The following is a 21,670-nucleotide window of genomic DNA, read 5'->3' as shown; positions in this document are numbered from 1 at the left end:
ATGTGCCCAAGGAATGAGGCGGCCAGCCTGGACCCTCCTAAACCAATCAATAACCAAGGTAGATCTTCACAGACACACCTACAGCCGATCTAGGCAGTTCCTCAGCAGAGGCTTCTCTCAGTTGACTCTAGTCTGTGTCAGGTTGACAGGTAAGGCTGACCAGGGTGTCCCAGGACTGCAGCCTCTGCAACCCCAAGTGAAGCTGAGGGGTCTGTTTGCCCCACGTGCTGCTGCTGGTCAGTCCTCCCTCCAAGGAGCCCGCCAAACCCAGTGACGCAGTCTCTTCCACAATGGTACCGCGTCTTCCCAGAAAGGGAACTGAGGGCTGTGTGGTGCCTGTGGGCCTCGGAGCAGGCCATTTTCTGCTCTGTTTCCCGAGCCTTCCTGCTGCTGGCAGCCCGGAAGCATCCATGATCCAGGTGTGGCCCGTGGCCCCATGCAGGTCACCGGCCTTGGCATGGGGACAGAGCAGCCTCCCACGAATGGGGCTGTGATTTCTGCAGTCATTGCCTGAGGTGTGTCAAGTAGGCCCTCTGGCATGCTGGCTTCCAGAATGGTTTTCTCAGCCAGCCAGACATTCAAGCCAGGCCTTCATGGTGTCCTGGGCAGAGCTGAGGTAGGTCAGGAGCTGAGACCAGAGCTGCAGTCCAGTAGACAGCTGGTGGGGTCTGACATGCACACAGCACAGAATGGCCTGTCCTGGAGGCCACTGTCACCTCCTACTTCCCAGATTTTTCCTGGGAAGATGTTAGGCAGTGGGCGGTCTTCCCTCAGAGGGGTGACTGGATGGTCAATGCATCATTCTGCAGACCTGTTCGGTTTGGTCTTTGGGGCTGTGGGCTGGGACTCCGCCGTGCTGGTTGGAATGTGTTCTATTCTTTAAGACCTGGGACCAGTTTGGTTGGTGTAAACATCTGAGATCTTTCTATAAGAAGCCCTCCCTGACTCACTATCAGGAACCCTTCTGGGGTCTCTCCACTATACCAGGCTCCCCAGTGTCCTTCCTAGTCTGGTAACCAACACTCATAGACAGGGGACTTTGCCAAGAGGAAAGAGCCTTCAGCCTAGTTCCTGGCTGGACTTGGCCTGAGGCAGTGGCCCTGGCTGAAGGCCCAAGCTGAACTGGGATCCCAGGCAGCCACTGCACTAGCCCTGTCTGGGCTTGGCTCCTGGTCAGCAGGCAGAGTTTAGAAGGTGGCTGCCAGGTCTGCCCAGGGCTCTGTTTGCCTGGCACATGGCCATCACCACAGTCCTCAAAGGTGTAGGTGACAATAGAGCACAGATCCCTGGTCCTGGGTTTTTTCGGGTTGTGTAGAGACTGGGTAGGCTGAGGAAAACCTCAAGGAGTCAGCAGTGTCTCTTACCCCACAACAGTTGCTACCTACCGTGAGGTGGTCCACCTGGCAAGGCCTGTTGGATCTCTCTCTTTTTTTTTTTTTTTTTCCCACCAGAACAAGGATGGCAGAGTCAGGATCATATGTGGTCTATGCTGGGCCTGCCTGGGTCACCCCAAACTGCTGCAGGGAATGAAGTCTCCTGGAGCAGTGTACCAGGAAGTTGGCTATGCCATAAGAGAACTCTGTGCCAAGGTCACCAGTGCCCAGAAGGGGGTCCCTTGAAACACTCATGGCAGTGACCTCTGGGCTGAGGATTTCCGCTGCTTTTACTGCTTAGACAAATGTGTGGCATCTGCGTGAGCACACTGTGTTCCCCTCATCACTTTTCAACATGACAGAGTGGGCGGGGAGGGGGGGAAGAGTGGAAACGGGGGGGGGGGGGAGCTGCGACCCTGCCCCCACCCCTTTAATTTCACAGACTCCACTGGCAGCAGTCCCTGCTTTAATGGGCTTGGTGGAAGTGTCCGTTAAGGAGAACTCCCTAAGAGACCCCCACATCAGAATCCAGGCCAATATGGGGTGACGAGGTCCCCGGGCTGGAAGACACAGGTCGGCCAGCCTCTCACCAAAGCAGCCCCTGCTTTTATTCAGCTGGGGTACGGGGCTGACCAGGCTGTTGTATTGTCTGTCAGGCCTCCAATCAGAAGGACCCTCTTCTGAGACAGTATTGGAGCAAAGCATCAACTGTAGCCCCTTTCGGGCTCAGGACCAACCTCCTAGGTTAGAACATGATAGCCTAAGACATGCTGGGCTCTTACTTGGGGGCCTAGTTGCTCGGACACCCTGCTAGCTGCCCTGACCCAGTGGCTGGCTCTTGTGGGGAGCTGTAGGATTCTGGCCAGTGAATTTTCCTGCCAGTCCCCTTCCTTGCCAGGGGACAGTGGGGGAGCTGTTGCCCTGCCTCAGTTTCATGGACCCACAGCCCTGCGGCCACCTCGTCCATGGTGCTGTGAGGGAACTTCAGGTGCTCCATTCCCAGGCCGAGATCCTGGAGAAATTGGTTTTGCAGACAACTTTTAGACTCCATTGCTTCCCATGGGTGGTGCTTCCCTAAAAGGGTGCGGGGGTGGGGTGGGGTAGGAGGAGTAGAAAAGCCTGGGAGACTCGGGCCAGCCAGGCGGGGCGGGCAGAAACGCCACAGCTGGAGTAGCCACACTCAGCCCACAAGCATGGCCCCCCACAGTCCCTGGAGCAGGGCAGGGAGACCAACATTTCCCTTCCCAGCCTGGAGTCTCCTCCCCTGGCGTGGACACGCCTGTGGTCTGGACTGGGTCCCTTGGCAATCCCAGCCATGTGGTCTTGTCCGGGAAGTCCCTGGCTCTTGGGGTATCTTAGCGTGTTCTTCATGGGCCTGCACAAAGCAGAGGACCCCTGTTAGCCTGCCCCGGGCAGTACTCATACCCTTCTTCCGGCCATGTCTAAGGTCTACTCCACTGTGCACCCCAGCCCCTTAGACCAGGAGCGGAAGAAACCACTTTTCAACCACTAGACTGGAAGCTAGTGGAACTCAGTAGAGATGCCAGGGTTCCACAGGGGCAGTCCCCTCCCCTACTGACTGCTTCCCTACTGAGTCACTCAGTGTTTGGGAAGTTCCCAGGGCCAAGCCAGGCGAGATGAGGCATCACCAGTATACCAATTCCCCTGCCTCCTGGGCGGGAAGCTACTACTGTGACTCACCTTGGGCTGGACAGGCTCCACCCTACACTGCTCTGCCCTCCACCCGGGATGGCCATGCACTAGGCTCCCTGCCCAGGGACAGAAGTGGCAAGGCACCAGGGTAACATGCTGTGCTAAAAGACCAGCACTGCAGCCCGGACCACCCACTGAACAGCCTTGTGTGCGGGAGGCTTTCTGTGCACGTATGTGATGTGTGGACCAGATCCTGTAGCCATGACAACCAGGGAGACTTACTTGGCCTGGCCCTGACTGCTGGACTCTGGTAGAGACGGGGCATAGACCATGACAGCCACCAGTGAAGGATGCAGCTGGCTGGTGGGCAGGAGAAGAGGATGAGCAGGCTGTGGAGGCTAGCCTAGGGTCAGGGGCAGCTCACCATCTGCTGTATTCCCAGGCCACTGAGAAAAATGGTAGCCCAGCCCAAGAAACCCGGGATTCTTATGGGCAGATAAGTGACTGTCTTCTGCTCAATGTCAACTCCACCAGAGCCTGGTCCCGAGTGACCTACAGAGGACTCAAAGAGATACTCTGTGTGGATCTGGACTCTTCCCCAGACTAGTCCACCTTCCTCTAATCCAGTCTCCCCTTACTCACCTGGGACTGGGGTCCCTTGTCTGACTAGCCGAGTGGCACTGAGTAAAGATGCATTTCTCCTATGCTGTCCAGCACAGGGCAGGGACCTCCATCCCTACAGCACTGGCCCACAGAGTCCAGTTGGGGCCTTGCTGGTTCTAGGTACCTTACCTGGGCCCTCTCAGTGAGGCAAAGCTTGCTGACAAGCCCACTGGCATCAAGAGAAGCCTTTGATGCCAATGCCACAGCCAGAGAGCCATGCTAATGAGAGGGCCCACAGGGAATTCATCCACCATGTGTCCTAAATGTGGTTTTGATGCTGCACTAAGCACTTACTTGGTGGTGATGGCGATGGTGATGTAATTAACTCGTGGTGATACGGTTATTATGGTGGAGGTGATGTGTGTGCTTACGGTGGTAAAGGAAATGTTGACGGCTGGGTGATGCGGTTACTGATGGTGATACTGATCGAGTTGTTGGTCATGGTGGTGGTGATAGGCGTGGCAGTGGCGGTGGTACATCTGTTATTGGTGGTGTGGTGTAGTTGTTAGTGGTGATAGGAATGGCGTCATGGGAGTAGATAGTGATGATAGTAGTGATCTGGGTGGTGGTGATCTGGTTGTTGTTGGTGATCTGGGTGGTGGTGATCTGGTTGTTGTTGGTGATCTGGGTGGTGGTGATCTGGTTGTTGTTGGTGATCTGGGTGGTGGTGGTGATCTGTTGGTAATGGTGGTAAGGACATAATGGTGGCCAAATTATGTGACAGTGGTGATATGGCTGGCTATGGTAGCACTGTATGGGGGGTGATGTAGGTGGTGGTAGAGGTAATGTGGTTGGTGGCGGTGGCGTGGGTTTTGATGGTGTTGATGAGGGATGATACATATGCACAGTGGTGGCTGTAATGTGGAGTGGAGTGGTATGGTTGTGGGTGGTGATGGTATGTTGGTGGTGGTGGTGTAGGTGGTAGTGGTGCAGATGGTGGGTTTTTTTTGTTTGTTTGTTTGTTTGTTTTTTTGTTTTTGTTTTTCCAGACAGGGTTTCTCTATATAGCCTTTGGCTGTCCTGGAACTCACTCGGTAGACCAGGCTGGCCTCGAACTCAGAAATCCGCCTGCCTCTGCCTCCCAAGTGCTGGGATTAAAGGCATGCGCCACCACCGCCCGGCTCAGATGGTGGTTTTAAAGAACAGGGTTCTATTCCTAAGACACTGGAGGCTCCAGAGGCTCAGGACAGTGGGTGTGATTGTCACACACTTGTGTGGGCAGCTTTTCCTGCCATGGGGGAGCGAGGGTACCTGAGGGTCTCGTGCTTCTGATGCTGGGCCGTGAAGCGTCCACTCACTCACTCTGCTCCTGTGTCCACAGCCAGCAGCCGCCTGATGGCAAACCCCCCAGCCTCCTCTTTCATGGGCAGCTTCCTCACCAGCAGCCTGGGCTCAGCACCATCTGCACACCCCAGTGGCCCCACATCCTCTCCCTCTGAGCCAGCCTACCGAGGATCCCACCCTGCCACCTCTCAGATCTGGTTCTCCCACTCCCACGAAGGTAAGTCTGTCCCCTAGGGGTCGTAGGAGACCAACTGGAGAAGCCCTGCTGTCAGGCCCTGTCACGTGTGCTGGGGGGCGGGGCCTGCCTCCCCGCTAAGGAAGGCTCTCTGGGGAGGTGGTAATTGGTTGGAAATGGGATGGCCCCAGTAGGCACTGGTCCTGACCAGGTGTGTGCTCCAGATGTTGGGCAGGGAGGGCTCCAGGGAACTAAAGAAATGTGGGACGCAGCTGGGCCAGCCGGACTGGGCTGTGCCCTCCACCATGGGCTGCCCCCACCTCCCCAGACTCAAGCAGGCATGGGTTCCAGATGTGTCAGCTGGGAAGGAGAGACAGGGAGAGGAGAGCTGTCAGCAGGCACAGAGTGCTGTTGCTCTCACCCCCACTCCAGTCCGGCCTGTGTTAAAGCTCCTCCTCTGCCACCAGCCTGTGCACTCTGGTGCCTCAGAGGTACCTGTTGCCCTCAGACACCGTGAAACAGAAGGTCTCTAGAGCCTGGTTGGGCCCTCCAGGCCTCTCCCGGGTTTTTCCCAGAATATAACGCACCTTGTCCAGATGTCTGAGATCTGCTTTGCACTTTGGTGGAAGGTGGCCCTGGGTCCCTGACACCCCTGACCTGGCCATTGCCTGTGTTCCCCCGACTGTGCATCCCCCTTGGTGCAGGAAGGGTTAACCCCCGCTCCCTGGCTGGCACGCGGGAGGTAATTGCAGTTGGCAGCGGGCACACAGAGTTCTCGCTCCTGGCACAAGGCACTGCCGTAACTCAATGAGTGTTGCGTTCAGGCGTCGTGTTTACAGAGCGCAGTGGACCCACACACAGCGCACAGCCCGCCCGTGTTCTGGGCTGAGAGATTAGCGCCTGACACTGCAGGAAGCCCGAGAAACCTCTCTTTGTGCAACAAGAAGGGGCTGTTTTCCAAACAGGACAGGTGACAAGTGAGGGACAGTTGTTAGAGTAATCTGGTCTTTGGGCTCCGCTCAGAGCACACATGTTGGACAAGTGATAACAACTCTCTCCTGGGTGGAGAGTAGGCCAGCCAGGTCTTGAGAACGGCAGAGTGGGGTCTTCATCCCACACCCACCTGTGATACTTTCTTCTCCTGCCCTCCCAGTAGAGTCCTGGGTGGAGACAGGGTTGGCAGAGCTGGGCCCTAGTAAGATATTCCCTGACCAGCTGTGGGTGGCCCCAGGCCCTGCAGGAAACACTCACTCCCTATTCTCCCACCAGCCTTTTGTGTCTGCTGGGCATCTCCCAGCTGGCCACAGCATCTGGCTCCCGGGATGTTTGCAGGAAGGGATGAGGGTGGCCAAGCAGGAGGAACAGGCAATGGAGGTTACTCAAGAAGAACTGCATCCCTTGGACTGACCGACCATAGGTGCACTGGAATACCTGGGCCACCTGACCTGATTTCTGTAACCAACAGTGGCCTATCAGTGCCCAGGAATGTTGGTCCACCTCCTACTCAGTAGAGACACATGCCCGCTTCCTCGCCATCCTACCCCAGAGACACCACCAGCAAGAGGGCAGTTCGTGGGTGGTACCACCTGCCCTAGAGCCCAGTCCTGTTCCCTATTGGGCCACTTACTCCAGAGTGTCAGTGGAGGCTTGCTAGCGATGCCCACAACCATTTACTTCCCCTTGTATCAACAGTTGTCTGGTAGAATTGCTTATGACCCATCCTAAGCACCCTCAAACCTCAAACCTTAGATGAGGCCCAGCCTCTGCAGGTCCTGTTTTCAAGGCCGAGCCCCAAGGTTGCCCACTCGGCTGGTGAAAGCCAGTACCCAGGCAGTGCGCCATGGAGTGTCCTCTGCTCTGTCCTACCTCTTGCTCATGGTCTGTCCCCCATCCTGCATTGAGTCAGGAATAGAGGCCTGGCTGTGTCACAAGGAGAGAGCTTTTGTCTCTAAGACCAGCTCCAAGGACAGCAGGAGTCTCTTTACCCACTGCTGGGCACCCACTGTGACAGGTGCAAGACAAAGTTCCCAGAGTCAGATAGAGGAGGGCCAGCACAGGTGCACGCAGTACAAGAGGCAGGTTGTTCAGGGCTTCGCACAGCAGAGCACAGGGCCCACTGCGGGCTGGAGACAGGTGTGTGGAGAAGCAGCAGTCCTGGAGTGGGAAGAGTGGCGGCAAGTCCACATCTGTCTGGAGTCCTATGACAAGGCAAAGCTTTCAGGCCTGAGCCTCAGGTTACCCCTTCACCATTGGCTCCTCCCCACCCTAGGGTGTCCCCCCCTCCCTGCAGGGGTTCCCCTGTCTTCTACGTCTGCAGCCTTACTCCCTGACAGGCCACATGGTGCAGCCTGCTCTGTGCGGTAGAGGCCAGGGCGGGCGGGGTAGGAGCGAGTGGCAGTCTGGCTGGCTGCCCTGGCAGCGTGCCTGGCTGCTAGTCTGATGGGGTGCCAGCTGGCTCCACGTGCTGGGGCCTGTTTCTCGGCCATGTGTGTACAGGAGGGCGGGGGGCAAGGCAGGCAGGGGGCACGCGACAGGGCCAAAGAATGGGGGCCACCAGCATGGGGGCTTCCTGGGCAATAGGCCAGGAGGCCCAGCCTTACCCTTGTCCTTTTCCCTTAAACTACCCCTAGAATGGCGAGACGCAGGAACTCAGCCTCGCACACTCATTGCTTCCTTCCTGCCCCGAGCCTTCTGTGTCTAGGGTAGGTAGGCCAGGCAGATAGGGCTGACTTCGAGTGGCTAGCTTCATGTGGGAGTTAGCCATAGGTGCCTTCCTACTCATGACAGGGATTCTCAGTCAGAACACCCTCTCCTCACCATCTGTAAGGCAGCTGTAGAGCGGGGGTTCAGGCTTCCTGTGTCCCTGGAACAGCTGGGGGTTCAAGGGATGCACCCTAGTGTTGGAGGAGCCGCCCTGAAACATCTGGCCCAGAGCAGGACCTGCTTGTCGAGCCCCAGGCCTTCTGGCCCCTTGGCTCACCCAAGATGATGGGTCTTGCCAGAAATGGACGGCAGGGCTTTGGGGTAGGGTGGACAGCAGAACTAGCCTGGGGCAGAGGTGAGTGGCTAGATGCCAACCTGGCCTGAGTGAACAAACGGGGCTGGGGTGTGGTGCAGCACAGCTGGCCCTATTGTCAGTGAGCCCCACCCCCACCCCACCCCCGCCTGCTGGGGACCACCCACAGGGCAATGAAAGAGGATGCTGTTGCTAGGGGGTTGGGGATGGATACAGGAGCTTGGAGCTGACTCAGCCCTGCTAGTCGTGGTCTCTTATGCCACCTGGAGGGGGAGCCATGGGTACACGTGCCAGCACTGGCTGCCTGCCTAGCCAGCTTCTGTGAAAGCCACACCCACCCTGGTGGCCACTTCTCCATCCATGTCTGGCTGGATTCCAGGGACACAGGAGCCACACACAGGATCCACCACCAAGTGTACCCTGCTCCTCCAGACCCCACACACTCTGTTTCTCCAGCTCCCTCTGTCTCCCTCAATACCTTAGGAGGCCCCAAGACTTACCTCAGGGGCAAGCAGGGGCTGGAATATGTCCATCCAGGAGACAGGTCCTGTCCAACATCCACCCTCATGGGTGGGCCAAAGGCTTCTGTAGCCCATCAGACTCCATCCCTTGGGACTGCCCCCTAGTGGCTGTGCCTGCCCTAACACTATTTCTTCAGACCCTAGATGGTCTCTCCCTTTCTTTTTTTGTTTCGTTTAGTTTTCTTGAAACAGACTGGTCATGTAACTCTGGCTGGCCTCGAACTTGCTATGAAGACCAATCTGGTCTCTAAATTGCAGTAATCTCTTGGTCTCTCCCTCCTTGCTGCCTGTGTAGGAATGAGCCCTTGCACCCTGCAATCTCTCCTTTTTTTTTTTTTTTTTTTTAGATCTAGTTTTAATGGTGTGTATGAATGGGTTTCTCTGTGTGGGTGTGTACAGGTAAGTACCCATGTGAGTGCAGGTGTCCATGGAGCCCAGGAGAGGGCACTGGGTCTCCTGGAGCTAGGTTACAGGTAGTTGTAAGCAATCAGATGCGGGTGCTGGGAACAGAACTTGAGTCCTCTGCAAGAGCGGCACACACAGCTGCTGAGCCGTCTCTGCACCTGCGGTCTCTATGGTCCTCTGCCTCACCCTGGGCTCTCCAAACCTCACACTGCCCCCACCCTTGCCCACAAGGAGCTGCTGGACGAGTTAGACCACCCTAAGATTTGGAGGACATCATGGAGTGAACTCTTAGACCCTGCCCTGGGGATCAGGGAGTTCCAATGGTTAGAATACCTCTAGCCAGCCTCATTACAGCCAGCAGGAAGCAGCTACAGGGTCTCAGAGCTTCACACTGTGTCACAGCCTCAAGGGCTGCATTAGCCTTAGGTTCCCGTGCTCAGAGGCTCTGAACCTGTTTCCTCACTTGTAAAGCACACTGGTTATCAGAGCTGCCTGGATACAGAACTACACATGACTAGTGCTGTATAGATAGCCCCTTCTCTCTGCACCCTTCCTTGGATATACATTGGGGGTAGAGGGGTGGGCAGTGGCCATGGTCACTAGGCAAAGTTCTTCCTGAACCCTGAAGTCCAACCTGCGCAAAACAGTTGCCAGCCAGATGCACCTGCTCACTATCCGTGAGTGGAGTCCCGCCCGGCATTGTGGACCACCCAGGATTGCAGCTGAGGCTGTGGGTGGCAGGACTGTTGTCCTAGATGCCAGCAGGTGTTGGTGCCACATCCAGGATACTCCTGTGCTATGGTTTGCCCATCATCAGTTGAGTTCCCCATTCCTCTTGTCCTGCCTCTGGCCAGGCGCCTCTGTGATGTGGAGGGCTGTCCCTCTGGATCCAGGGCAGCTTGCCCATGGGAGACTGGCTCCTTGGGCACTTAGTTATTCCTCTCAGCCTGGGGATATGGAGACTGCAGGGCCCTGTTCCCCAAGCAGTTGTGGGTCAGCACTCTGCAAGCCTCAGGGAGGGGACATACCCTGAAGGGTGCCTTTCTAATCTCCAGCCACTTGGGTGGCCAGTCCTGGGAGCTGCACTTTGAAATCCTGGCCTGGATGACTAGGAATCAAACTAAATAGGGTGAAGAGACCCCGAAGGAGGGGGCGCTTGGCCCGGAGATCTTGGGTTGTTGCTAGGTTACTCCCTTCAGTCCCTAAAGCAGAGATGTCCTGTGAACTGGCGGCCACATCCTGCCTGTTCCCAGGGCAGACATTACTAGTCAATTAAGCGGCAAGAAAATCTAGCTTTGGGATTCTTTCTGCCGGCAAATGAACTGTGGTGGAAAGCACTGGCTGTAAGTGAAAGGCGGGCATCTGGGAGAGGGCTAGCACCAAGTCACTTTACCATCCTCTTGTGGTAACATCCTAAGTAACAGGAAACATGAGACAGGGCACTTGAGGAGCAGGAGCCACCCCTCAGGCCCCAGGAAAGTGGAGGTTTGTAGCCCATCTGAGGACCTCCTAGGTACCCGTTCCTTCTGGGTGGGCAAAGAGAGCCCCCATCGTTTGGCTTCCCTACCCAGGTGCCCGTTTACCTGCTTGCCCTGCTGCCTTGTCTTAAATGCTGTTTCTAGGTGGTCTTAGTACCAGCCACTTTTTCTGTTTCTGTTGATCAAGAATCCTCAGGTTTGTCATCACTAGGGGCTTCGGTAGTTGTGGCAGCCTAGGTAGGGCAGGATGGAGCGTGAGTCCTAAACCCAACTTCCACACCTACCCAGGGCTGCTTCCCCAAGTCTGCCAGGAGTTCCAAGGCAGCAGGTGGCCTCAGATTCGTCACGTGATCACTGGAGAAACCGCAGAGGCTGTAGGGAAAGGGAAATCCTGGGGTCTGGACTTTCTAGCAGGGGAATGAGCTAAGCAGACCTGCTAGTCAGAAGTGTGAGTTGCGAGGCTCTCTCTGCCCCAGGGTCCTCTCCCTGACGCCCAGGCTACCCCTACCAGGATCCTCCCTGGATCCTCTCAGCGCAGGTTTGGTCTTCTTGGTCCTTTCAGGATGCTTGAATCTCCCTGCCTTGGCTTCCGGTCTCAGAGCAGCTGCTCTGATTTGAAAGTCAGTTTCTATTTTCCTCTTCAGTTCGGGGAGTAGTATTGGGGAAAAGAAAGGGGCCTTTCTGTTGCTGGGCTAAGAGGACCCCCTCTCCTCACTGTGTTCCCAGGCTCTTCACTCCTCTCTTGTGTCTCCAGGCAGTTCCCCATCCGAAGCCTGGGACATGAAGAACCTCCATGCACTGAAATGGCCGGTAGATTTCAGCCCCACTCCCTGGAGTGGTAGCCACCAACTTTTCCACGGCACCCAAAGCACCTTCATTCAGTTAGCCAAGTGTCCACTGCCCCCAGAGATCAGGGAGAGGCCCGGGCCTCATCAAGGGGTGTAAGGGGGGTTGTGTCTGTGCCTGGAAACCTTGTCTGGGAAGGAGGAATTTACAGACTTCTGTTTACCAAAAAACGAGGCCCGTAAAACATTTAACAGCAGCCAATTACTGGGGACAGCTGCAGTCCTTTACCTACCCCACCCCCAGGCCCCAACCCCCTGCCCAGCTGCTCCCACCCAGGCCTCTTGGCTTTTGTCAAGTCTTCCAGGAGCTGAGTTTAATCTGGCTAACATCTGCTGCAGATGTGTCCACACACACCAGGCCAACGGGGTAGCTCTTTGAGCCTCTGGCTTGCTCTTCAGCAAGAGGGGAACAGGCCTGGCAGTGAGCACTGTCCCCAAGTCCTCCAGTGTGGTCTCCCATCTGGGCAACAGTGCCCCACCATGCAGGCAGGTTTCTGTGTCACAGAAATCTCTGAGTCTTCACGTGGCCCCTGCCTTGTGACGCAGATGGAAAGATCTCTTCCTAGTGCGGTGCCAAAGAGCCACTGAAGTAGGGACTGTCTGTCTCACAGTGTCATTAGTCAGGGGTCTGACCCATGGCAGTGGGAGTTCTAGGGTGCTGTCTGCTCCCGGCTTGTGTGTGTTTGCTGTGAACTGTTTACCGGCTCTGAGTGCTTTCCCTGAGCTGGGTGCCAAGGATGCTCCAGAGCTGCCTGGCCCTGTGCCAGAGGCTCCTCTGCTTCAGCATCCAGGCAGATCAGCTTTTGGAAAAAGGGGACAGACAGGCGTTCTGCGGTAAAAGAGTTAGGGAAATAAAGTAAAGCCAGCCCGAGTGAGGCTGGGCTGCGAGACTGTACGTCCAAGACTCCACTGTGACACTGAGTGAGTCCTGGTGCCTGTGGCTCAACAGCCCTTTATCAAATAACAGCACTTCTTGTCCTGTGTTCCTCCCTAGGGACTATGGCTGCCTCCTCCCCTCTGCTTATCCGTAGTGGAGGAGACTAAAGGATTTCCTTGTCCTGGTCCAGCACTGCCTGAGAAGTGAGACTGTTGGGAAACTCTTGGGACGGCAGTGATGTCCCCAGAGAGAAGCTCTTCTCTGGTCTGATCTCCATGGGGACAGGCAGAACAGCATACATGTGTAGCCCAGCTCCAGCCCAGTCCGGCTGCTTCTAGTTTGTAGTATGGGGAATGCCGGATGTCCTGGCAGAACATCTCTGAGTTGATCCTCCAGGTTTCCCAGCTCACCCTCGGTCTCTGCCTGATGCTCACAGAAAGCCTCAGAGTGCTGCAACCCCACCTACACCCTGCTTAGCCTTTACATTCAGGCTGAATTGACTGAAGACCTTGGTGTTGAGGACATGCAGTCCCTCATAAGTATACCTTCAGTGTGACCCAGTCTCCTTAAAGATCCCTCACCCCACTTAGCAGAGAAAGCCAGTGAGCTAAGCTGAAGGAGACTTAAGTTCCTCTCACCATGTCTTAGCAGCTGTCTTGGTGACAGCAGTGGGTAGGGTCAGAAGCTACCAGCAGCCAAGACTCCTGGATGGGTTTGATGGAGGTGAAGGTCTTTATGCTTGTCAGGCCTGATGGAAGGGACCAGTCAGGAAGCCATAATCCTAGAGGCAGTGGCCCTCTGGTCCTCCAGTTCAGAGCCTCCCAAGTGAAGCCTGTACAGAGCTGCAGCTTTTTTTTTTTTTTCCTGTTTAAAAGTATCTTAGAGGAACTGGTTTTATTTTATGTGTGTGAGTATTTTGCTTGTGTGTATGTCTGCACCACATGTGTGCCTGGTACCCACAAAGATCAGAGGATGTTGGGTCCCCTGGAAATGGAGTTATGGGTGGTTGTGAGCCACTCTGTAGGTGCTGGAATTGAACCCAGGTCTTCCTCGAGAACAACCAGTGTTCTCTTTTTTGTTTTTCTTTTTTTCCAAGACAGGGTATCTCTGTGTAGCCCTGGCTGCCCTTGGAACTTAGACCAGGCTGACCTTGAACTCAGAGATCAACCTGTCTCTGTCTTCGGAGCGCTAGAATCAAAAGTGTGCACCACCACTGCTCAGCTACAGCCAACGTTCTTAACCACTGTGTCATCTTCCTGGGCTGCAGCTTTTGCACCCCTCCCCCAGGGCTTGCTGCCAGACCCCAGTTATCTTTCTAGCAAGTCGGGATCTCCTGGGGCAGGGAAAAGGGACATTGTTCCAGGGGCCACTATAGGCCCAAGGTTAACAAGGTAGGGTTGACTCTAGGCTGTAGGCACAGCCCTTCAGAACTTTGGCTGCCTCTGAGGGGCAGAACAGAGCCCGAGAGGGGCCTGTTTGTACTATTTAAAGTGGCCAGGTGGCAGTTGGCGCTAAGGCCTTGTTCATAACGTGACATGCCTAGGACCTTGTTTCACGAGCAGATGCTGCCCTTCCACAGAGAGCTCAGTTGAGGGGAGAGACTTGTGGCTTCCAGTGAGTGGGAACTGGCCACATCCTAGCTTCACCTAGCTAGAGTGTGAGTCATCCAGACCAGCTGTGGCACAGCCCGACTCTACCATACCACCTGCTTTTCTGGGTGCCTGTGGAGGCTGCAGGCAGGAGGCCCTGTCTGGTTTGCTCTCTCTGAGCTGAGAACTCACGGAGAGTCCATACTGCACCCTCCCTTCAGGCCACCTCTCTGAGCCCCTTTGTTGCCTGACCTGGAAGCTTCTGCCACACCAAGTGCTCCTGGGAGGGAATCAAAGGCAGCCTCCCCCTTTCTCTAGCCTCTAGCCCGTCAGCAATTCAATTTGTGCTGCACCGGAGGGATGGTATTAGTCGAGTCAGAGTTAATATGATGTATTGATGGGTTGATTTCCCACTGGTGGGCTGTGAGCGACTCTGCGGGGTGTTGCTCCCAGGCTGCCTGCAAGCTTCTTGCCTCCTTGGGGTCAGGATGGTAAGGGCCGGGGAGCTATGAATTGTCTCTACAACCAGTTCTTTGCTTCCCTAGCTCCTGCGTACCCCAGATTTTCGGGGAGTCTGGCATCTACCTTCCTACCCGTGAGCCACTTGGATCACCATGGAAACAGCAATGTTCTCTATGGGCAACATCGTTTCTATGGAACCCAAAAAGGCAAGTGCTGTGGGGCTTGGTGTGGGGTGCAGGCATCCTGAGGGTGAGTTTAAGGGGTATCAGTAAAGGCAGCAGGTTAGGTGAGCCCTCCTCCCCAGGCTAGGTGGGGCCCAGAGGAGGTTGTCCTGGCACCACTGCCAGGTGCAGGATGCAGGTGCCGGGTGCAGGTGCATTGTGTAGGTGCACTGCCCATTGAGGACACTGAAACAGCCACACTGAACCCCTGCTCATGGACTCTGGGCAGGACGTGTTGGGGGCCACTGAGCTGGTTCTAGACTGCCAGGAGCACCTGCCCCTGCCCCTGCCCCTGCCCCAGCCCTACCCCTTGAGACAGTTTCTCATGTAGGTCTTGGATGAGCAAGTGATTCAGCTCCCAGCTGGGAATCTGCAGGAGATCTGACTTGGGGGGGGGGGGGGGGAAAGGGCGGTTGGGGAGGAAGAGCAAAGATCTCAGGCTTTGTCACTAGGTGGAGGTGTTCTATTTTTGAGGGTCTGTTTGCATTTGAGGATGTTCTCCTGTGGTGTGGCTAGAGGCCAGGACCTTGTTTCAGTTTCAGATGACCCCATGGCGATATAAGACAGGAACCCAGACAGTCCCAGAAGGCCAGAATCAGCGATGTCAGGGGGTATACACCAGGGCAGAGGGATGTATTCCTAATGACGCTGCTTTCCAGCCCAGGGTATGGGAGGGACCACCAGTTTGAGGAGGTAAGCCCAGCTTAGGAATGGAGGCCTGGGGGCCTTCTTGGGGTGCTGGACAGAGGTAATCTCCACGCAACAGGTGTGCAGCAGGTGGAGAGCAGGTGAGGCCGGTTTCAATAAATCCCTAGGGAGCCCCAGGTGGGGTAGACGGCATTGCTCTCTCCTTGCCGGTAGCCATTAGGAACTGAGGTATGGGCAGAGTACAGGGTCCTTTTGGGTGGCTCTCCTGGACCAGAAAGGTGAACTGAGGACCTGAGGGTGTCTGTCACGTCTGGGTCCTTGAAACGGTTCTGCACATTTGGACGCAGAAGAGTCTTGGAGCCCTGAAGTTCTGAGTAGCCTGGACTAGCTAGCTATGGTTGATGTAGGCTGGCCTGCTTGGGGTGTGGCCAGGAAGTCTACTCCAGCCCCACCCAGGGACCTGATGTCACCCTAGATGGCCCTGCCACATCCTCCCAGGAACCAGACTTAAACACTTGTGGGCCAGGTCCACCAAGCCGTTACTCCGTTACTCACATGGCCTCCCGTCCCCCGTGCTTGCAGCTGTTTTGACAGCATCTGTCAAGGGTGGGCAGGTGGCTAGTCTGAGCCCCAGAAGCCAGACTAGTGAACCAGGGCCCAGGACTCCCTCTGGGCGGCGGGGCTGACTGGTGTCTTGGCGGCTGCTGGCCGCACTCTCAGCTTTCACAATACTGTGGTGGAGCTTCGTCCAAGAACATTATTTGGTTTGGGAAATTAAGCTAATTGGGTTTCTCCTGGGCTACCCCTTTCCTGCTCCCCGTCCCCCTTGTTTCTAATTAGAAGAAATTGACAAGGAATTTACATGACTGAGGACAGTTTTACAAGTTGCAAATGTTTTCTTTTGTTTCCCTGCCTACTGCCCTGCCTTAGCTAGGGCCTCACCCTGCTGCCCACCCACCCAACTAGGGGGAGGCAGGGCTGCCCCCAGAGTCTGTCGGAGGTTTGATGTGGCTCCAGCTTGGCTGGCAAAGAGTGGATGTCCCTAGCTGGGTAGGAAGGATTTGCGCCCCCCCCCATCCAGGGTCCCACCCTGCTGGACAGCCTATCCTCAGGAGCTACCTCCCCAAGCTGGGTGTCCCACAGCTGCCAGGGTTAGGGTGCAAGTAGGTACAGTTGTTCCTCAGCAAAGAGCATTGTCTCCCCCATCCCCCAATCCTAACCTGAAATAAGTCAGATAAGACGCTGCATCCCAGCAACTCCTCAGATGGTCCCAGTGACGAGTCTTCCACACCACCCATCTTCAGATACCTTACCCTGCAGTCAGAGCATTTGGTGTGAAAGGTACGGGCAGGAACTACAGGCATCACCGCCCACTCTGCCGCTATGCCCCTGGCTAACCGCAGCCCTTATTCCGGGCTGCACACCGCTAGAACTCCACTCTGAAAATCTCGGAGATACTGAGCTGGCTAGGGAAACACCAGGCCAAGGCTCTGCAGCTCCAGGATCCTAGGGCTAAAACAGAGGAGAGGAGAAGGGGATGGCCAGCGTTTAGAAAAGGAAACTTCAGTTTGGAAAGACGGTGAGGTTCTGGCTGTGGATGGTGGTGATGCCGGGACCCCACAGTTCATGAGTTCAGTGCCCCTGACCGAACACTTGAAGGTGGCTGACTCATGTTGTAGTTATTTGTCTATGATTTTAAAAATTCCTTTTAGATTTCTAAAATTCCATGTTCTGTGCATGTGTGTTTCGCCTGCATGTGTGCACATGCGCCAGATGTGTTCCTGGTGCCCACAAAGGTCAGAAGAAGGTGTTAGCTCTCCCGAAGCTGGCATTATGGATGGTTTGTGAGTCAGCGTGTGGGTGCTGGGAGCCAAACCTGGGTCAGTGCTCTTAGCCACTGAGCCGCCTCTCCAGCCCCCTCTTTTATTTGAAAAACAAAACAAAAATCCCGGGTTGGGGACACTATTTGAGGCTCATCGCTGCCCCTACACTTCCTGTTGACCTTGCACTTCTGGTTCACAGATAACTTCTACCTGCGCAACCTGCCCCCACAGCCTACGATCCTACCTGCCAACCACAACTTCCCCGGAGTGCCCCGAGCCACCCCTGCCCATCCCATCGGATCCTGCAGCCGGGACCGCATCGAGGCTGCCTCACTGCAGAAGGGGCCTAAGGAGTTTGACCGCTTCCTCATGGGCAAAGAGCTGGGTAAGGAGAAAGCTGGCAAGGTAGCAGAGGGCAGGGACCGGCCAGCAGTGGAGGAAGACAGCGGTAAAGATCGACAGAAGCTGGTGCCACCAATGCCCGCCGAGGGGCCCTGTAAGGAGACGGGTCCTGCACCCCGGGGGGCCTGTGAGGGACGCCCCAAACACCTCACCTCCTGCCTGCTCAACACCAAGGGACTCAATGGAGACATGGGCAAGGCCTCGCTGGCCAGTTGTGCAGGGGGCATGCTGGGCAGGCCTGGAACGGGCGTGGCAGCACCGGGGCGCTGTGCCAAGGAGGTGGCAGGCCCTGTGGAGCCTGGGCCAGCCTTCAGCGAGTGCCTGGAGCGGCGGCAGATGCTACATCACGCTGTGTCCTACACGGTGCCCTCTGGCCTGCCTACTGGGCCACCCCCGCCCCTCAGCACAGGCCCAGCAGGCTCTTTCCCCTGCCTGCAGCTCCATGCAGGTCCAGATGGGCTCTGCCCCCTGCAGGACAAAGTCTCCCGGGACCTAAAGGCCAGCGGGCCCACCTTCGTGCCTTCTGTGGGACACCTGGCTGACAAGAGCCGCTCTTTCCAAGTAGCAGAGGCCTGTGCCGTGGCAAGTGATAACAAGGACAGGCACCTGGATGGGGCCATGGCCCCTGACCATGGTGCGCCCTATGGAGTCTCCTATGCCCACCTCAAGGCCGAGGGCAAGGGGGAACGGCGACCTGGGAGCTTTGAGGCAGCCCTTCACCCCCGGCTGAAAGGCCTGGAGTATCTTAGTTCAGGCCCTGAGGCCCCCTTCCCTGGACTTCCCAAAGGCAGTCTGGACAAAAGTGGCTACTTTGAGTTGCCCACTTCACAGGACTGTGCCCGGTCCAATCACCAAGATCCACTGGGAGGGAAGACCACCCAGGCCTGCTGCACTTTAGACAAAGTAGCCAACAAAGAGGCCCCTGCTGGCCCTCCAGGCGGCCAGAAGGTAGCCAGGATCCGGTATCAGCAGCACTTGGTGGCTCCTGAAGTGGAATCGGGAGGCAGCGGGACTGAGACGAAACGCAGGTCCGTGGAGCTGGCTTCTCTGGGGTATAGTGGGCACCATATGGCTCCGTGGGGTGTTCAGACAGGCCACGACACCTCCATGGCCATCATCGAGGAACGAAAGGGCAGTGCTTACCTTGATCCTTTTGGAAGTGGTCTACAGCAGGCAGCCCTCCTGTCCCAGGAGCTGCCCACTCCACCAGATGAGGTCTCAGCCATGAAGAACCTGCTCAAGTACAGCAACCAAGCCCTGGTTGTGGGCCAGAAGGCTCCATTTGTGGGCCTGGGTGGCCTCAAAGCCAGCTGTGTCCAGCAGGAAGCCAAGTTTCCAGCCACTAAGGGCCCAGGCCCAGTGGAGAGACCCGACTGTGCCCGCAGCAGAGAGCACGAGGCCCCACATGGAGACGGGGAGGTGCGGCAGCCACCTGTGGGCATCGCGGTGGCCTTGGCCCGGCAGAAGGACACCGTCAGCCGGCCTGATACAGCCTACAACACCAACAGTGGGCGGCAGGGCAGGGCCGCCCCCACCTTCAAAGGTATGATGTTCCTGGTCGGGGAAGTGAGATAGAAGGTATCCAAAATGACGCTTCCTGTGAACCCCAAGGACTCCCCACTTCTGTCCCACCAAAGCCGCAGGGCCAGGGGAGCCTGCCTTAATCCCTCAACCCCGACTCAAGGCTTGGTTTAGTTAGTGGTTCTCTGGCTATACCACAGCCTGGTTTCTCTGCCATCTTTGCTTGGTCAGCTGCTGGAGGAGCTCGTGCCACCCACACGCTGGACCTGGAGACTGAGGAAGAGAGGTCACGGGCGTGCGAGGAGCGCCTGGGGCTGCCTGGCCGTGAACTTCTGTTACAGTAAGAGCTGAGTGGAGGCCCTTAGTGGCTCTGCCCTCTCAGAGCCCTCGTGGGAGGAAGGGAGGTGTCACAGCTGTGACATCAGGCACTGGCCTGTCATGTGCATTCTAACATTCCCAAAGGGTCCTGATCAGTTACCCTATGAACAGCAGTGACACTGCTGGAAACTGAGGCTCAGAGCCTGGGGTCTCCCAGGAGCCTTCCGCCTCCATTTCCCCTTGCAGATTGTCAGTCTTGTTGAGGGGCTGGAGTTGGTCGGGCCAAGGGAGGGGGCCAAGCTGGCTCTTAATCTTACAGAGACAACAAAGACCTCGTGGAGTTTGCCCGGATTCACCCTTCAAGCAGCTGCCCTGGAGACCTGCCCCCCCACCTCATGATGCAAGGGGGCCAGCTGGGCGGGGACCCAGCCCCCCACCCCCATCCTGCCCACCCCCACTGGCTGCCCCGCACCCGAAGTCCCTCCTTGTGGATGGGGGGACATTCCTATGGTCAGTGCTCCCAAGAGCAGACTGGGAGGCTGGATTGGGGTTGGAGGTTATCCTGTCCTGGCTGAGCCACCAGGAAGTGGGAAAGCCTGGGGGGCTCCGGCCTAAACTACACTTCTGCTCCTCAGGCCTCGGACACCCCGCTCTACACCAGAATCTACCCCCTGGCTTCCCAGCTTCTGTGCCCGGCTCCATGCCTTCAGTGTTCCCCCTCCCCCAAGATGCAGCCACGCAGTTGGTCATCTTGCCCTCGGAACCCACTCCCCACACCACCCCTCACACACTCGGTAAGGACCCTCTCCAGTCTGGCCGTGCGCACAGGGGACATTAGCAGTGGCTTTAAGGAGGGCACCAACAGTCTTGGTATGGGGGTTGGGTGGGGGAAGGGAAGGAATATGGCTGACCAGGACCCAGGGGAGAATGTAGCTTATCTCCTCAGGGTCGGGTAGGGATGGGCTGAGAAGGGCTGTAGGGGAATGGAGCTGGTGGATAAGAGGGAAACTGGCCCAGCTGGGCCCGTCATCTCTGACTGGAACTGATAGTCCTCTGGCCCTGCCTGCAGCTGAAGTGATGGACCAGGCCTCACTGTGGCCCCCCATGTATGGGGCCCGGGGCCCTGCCTCACACATGCAGCACCCTGGCCAGCTCCCTGTGTACTCTCGGTCCCAGCTGCTCAGGCAGCAAGAGCTGTATGCATTGCAGCAGCAGCAGCAACAACAACAGCAGCAGCAGCAGCAGCAGCAGCAGCAGCAACAACAACAGCAGCAGCAACAGCATCGAGCCACGCAGGCCATGGAACTACAGCGAGTTGCTCAGTTCCAGGTACCCTGTCCCCAGCAGCCACCCCAACCTGAGTTCCAAGACAATTCTACCCCTCCAGATCCCATGCAGATGGCCCCAGGACACCCCTGCACATCTCTCACCAAGCAGTGGGCCACAGGGGTACCAAGGGTGTGGCCATCTGAGCATCTTCCCCCACGCCCACAACAGTGCAAGCCAGAGGATCGCCACATGGAGCTGGAGGAAGCTGCCCAGGAGAAGGCCCCAAAGTCCACCCACAAGCCAGTTGCCTTAACCCCCATGGCCAAGGGCACCCCCTCATCCACCACCGCAGGCCTGGTCAAGCTCTCTCCCTGCTGCCAGTCACCCACTCTGAAGACCCCCGTGAGCTGCCCCACACCGCCACCTCGGCCCAGCGCCCCCTGCACTTTATCCATCTGCCCTGTTGGCAGCCCAGGGCCTGGCTCCAAGGTGCCTAGTACCAAGGAGAAGAGTGAGGAGGGCCAGCGGGCTGGAACCGACCTTACCACGCTGGAACCAGGTGAGGGAGTGAGTCTCTTTGGCCTGGCAAGTGTCCTACCCCCACTGGGTGGGCAGGGCTGTGCTTAGGCATGACCTCTTCTTTCTCTTCCCTCCTGGTAGTCCTTATGATCCACAAGTTAGCATGATGACCCTGCCATAGGCCCCTCTTTACCCTGGGTAGATGGAGCAAAATAAGAATGAGACTCAAGCCGGGCGGTGGTGGCGCACGCCTTTAATCCCAGCACTTGGGAGGCAGAGGCAGGCGGATTTCTGAGTTCGAGGCCATCCTGGTCTACAGAGTGAGTTCCAGGACATCCAGGGCTACACAGAGAAACCCTGTCTCGAAAAACCAAAAAAAAAAAAAAAAAAAAGAACGAGACTCAAACCTCCACGACCCAATGGGAGAGGTGACATGCTTGAACTGCCGCAGATGGTGGCACAGACTCGGGACCTGTCCCCAGCCAGTGAGCCCATGTTAAACAAAGCTGAGAGAAAGGACAAAGTCACCAGGAGAGGCCAGAAAATAGTCTGCCCTGCCTGAGGGGAGGAGAGGTGGATGTACTGGGGTCTTGTGTCTGCTGCCCTAT

The 21,670-nt window shown here is 56.7% G+C and overlaps 1 protein-coding gene across 3 annotated transcripts in view; it reads left to right on the top strand.

The window, feature by feature from the left end:
* Positions 1–21,670, top strand: part of Bahcc1 (BAH domain and coiled-coil containing 1) — a 53,956-nt gene that overhangs the window by 16,239 nt on the left and 16,047 nt on the right. For all 3 annotated transcript variants that reach the window (XM_076935335.1, XM_076935336.1, XM_076935334.1), the window contains exons 2-9: positions 5,011–5,190; positions 14,425–14,547; positions 17,233–18,978; positions 19,188–19,296; positions 19,594–19,784; positions 19,910–20,068; positions 20,344–20,603; positions 20,772–21,102. In XM_076935335.1, the coding sequence (XP_076791450.1) occupies positions 5,011–5,190; positions 14,425–14,547; positions 17,233–18,978; positions 19,188–19,296; positions 19,594–19,784; positions 19,910–20,068; positions 20,344–20,603; positions 20,772–21,102 (3,099 nt within the window). The remainder of the gene's footprint in view (positions 1–5,010; positions 5,191–14,424; positions 14,548–17,232; positions 18,979–19,187; positions 19,297–19,593; positions 19,785–19,909; positions 20,069–20,343; positions 20,604–20,771; positions 21,103–21,670) is intronic.

The sequence above is a fragment of the Arvicanthis niloticus genome, chromosome 6, assembly GCF_011762505.2.
Source record: "Arvicanthis niloticus isolate mArvNil1 chromosome 6, mArvNil1.pat.X, whole genome shotgun sequence".
Classification (NCBI taxonomy): Eukaryota; Metazoa; Chordata; class Mammalia; order Rodentia; family Muridae; genus Arvicanthis; species Arvicanthis niloticus.
The sequence above is the reverse complement of the archived record's forward strand: the minus strand, read 5'-3'. Positions and strand labels throughout refer to the sequence as shown.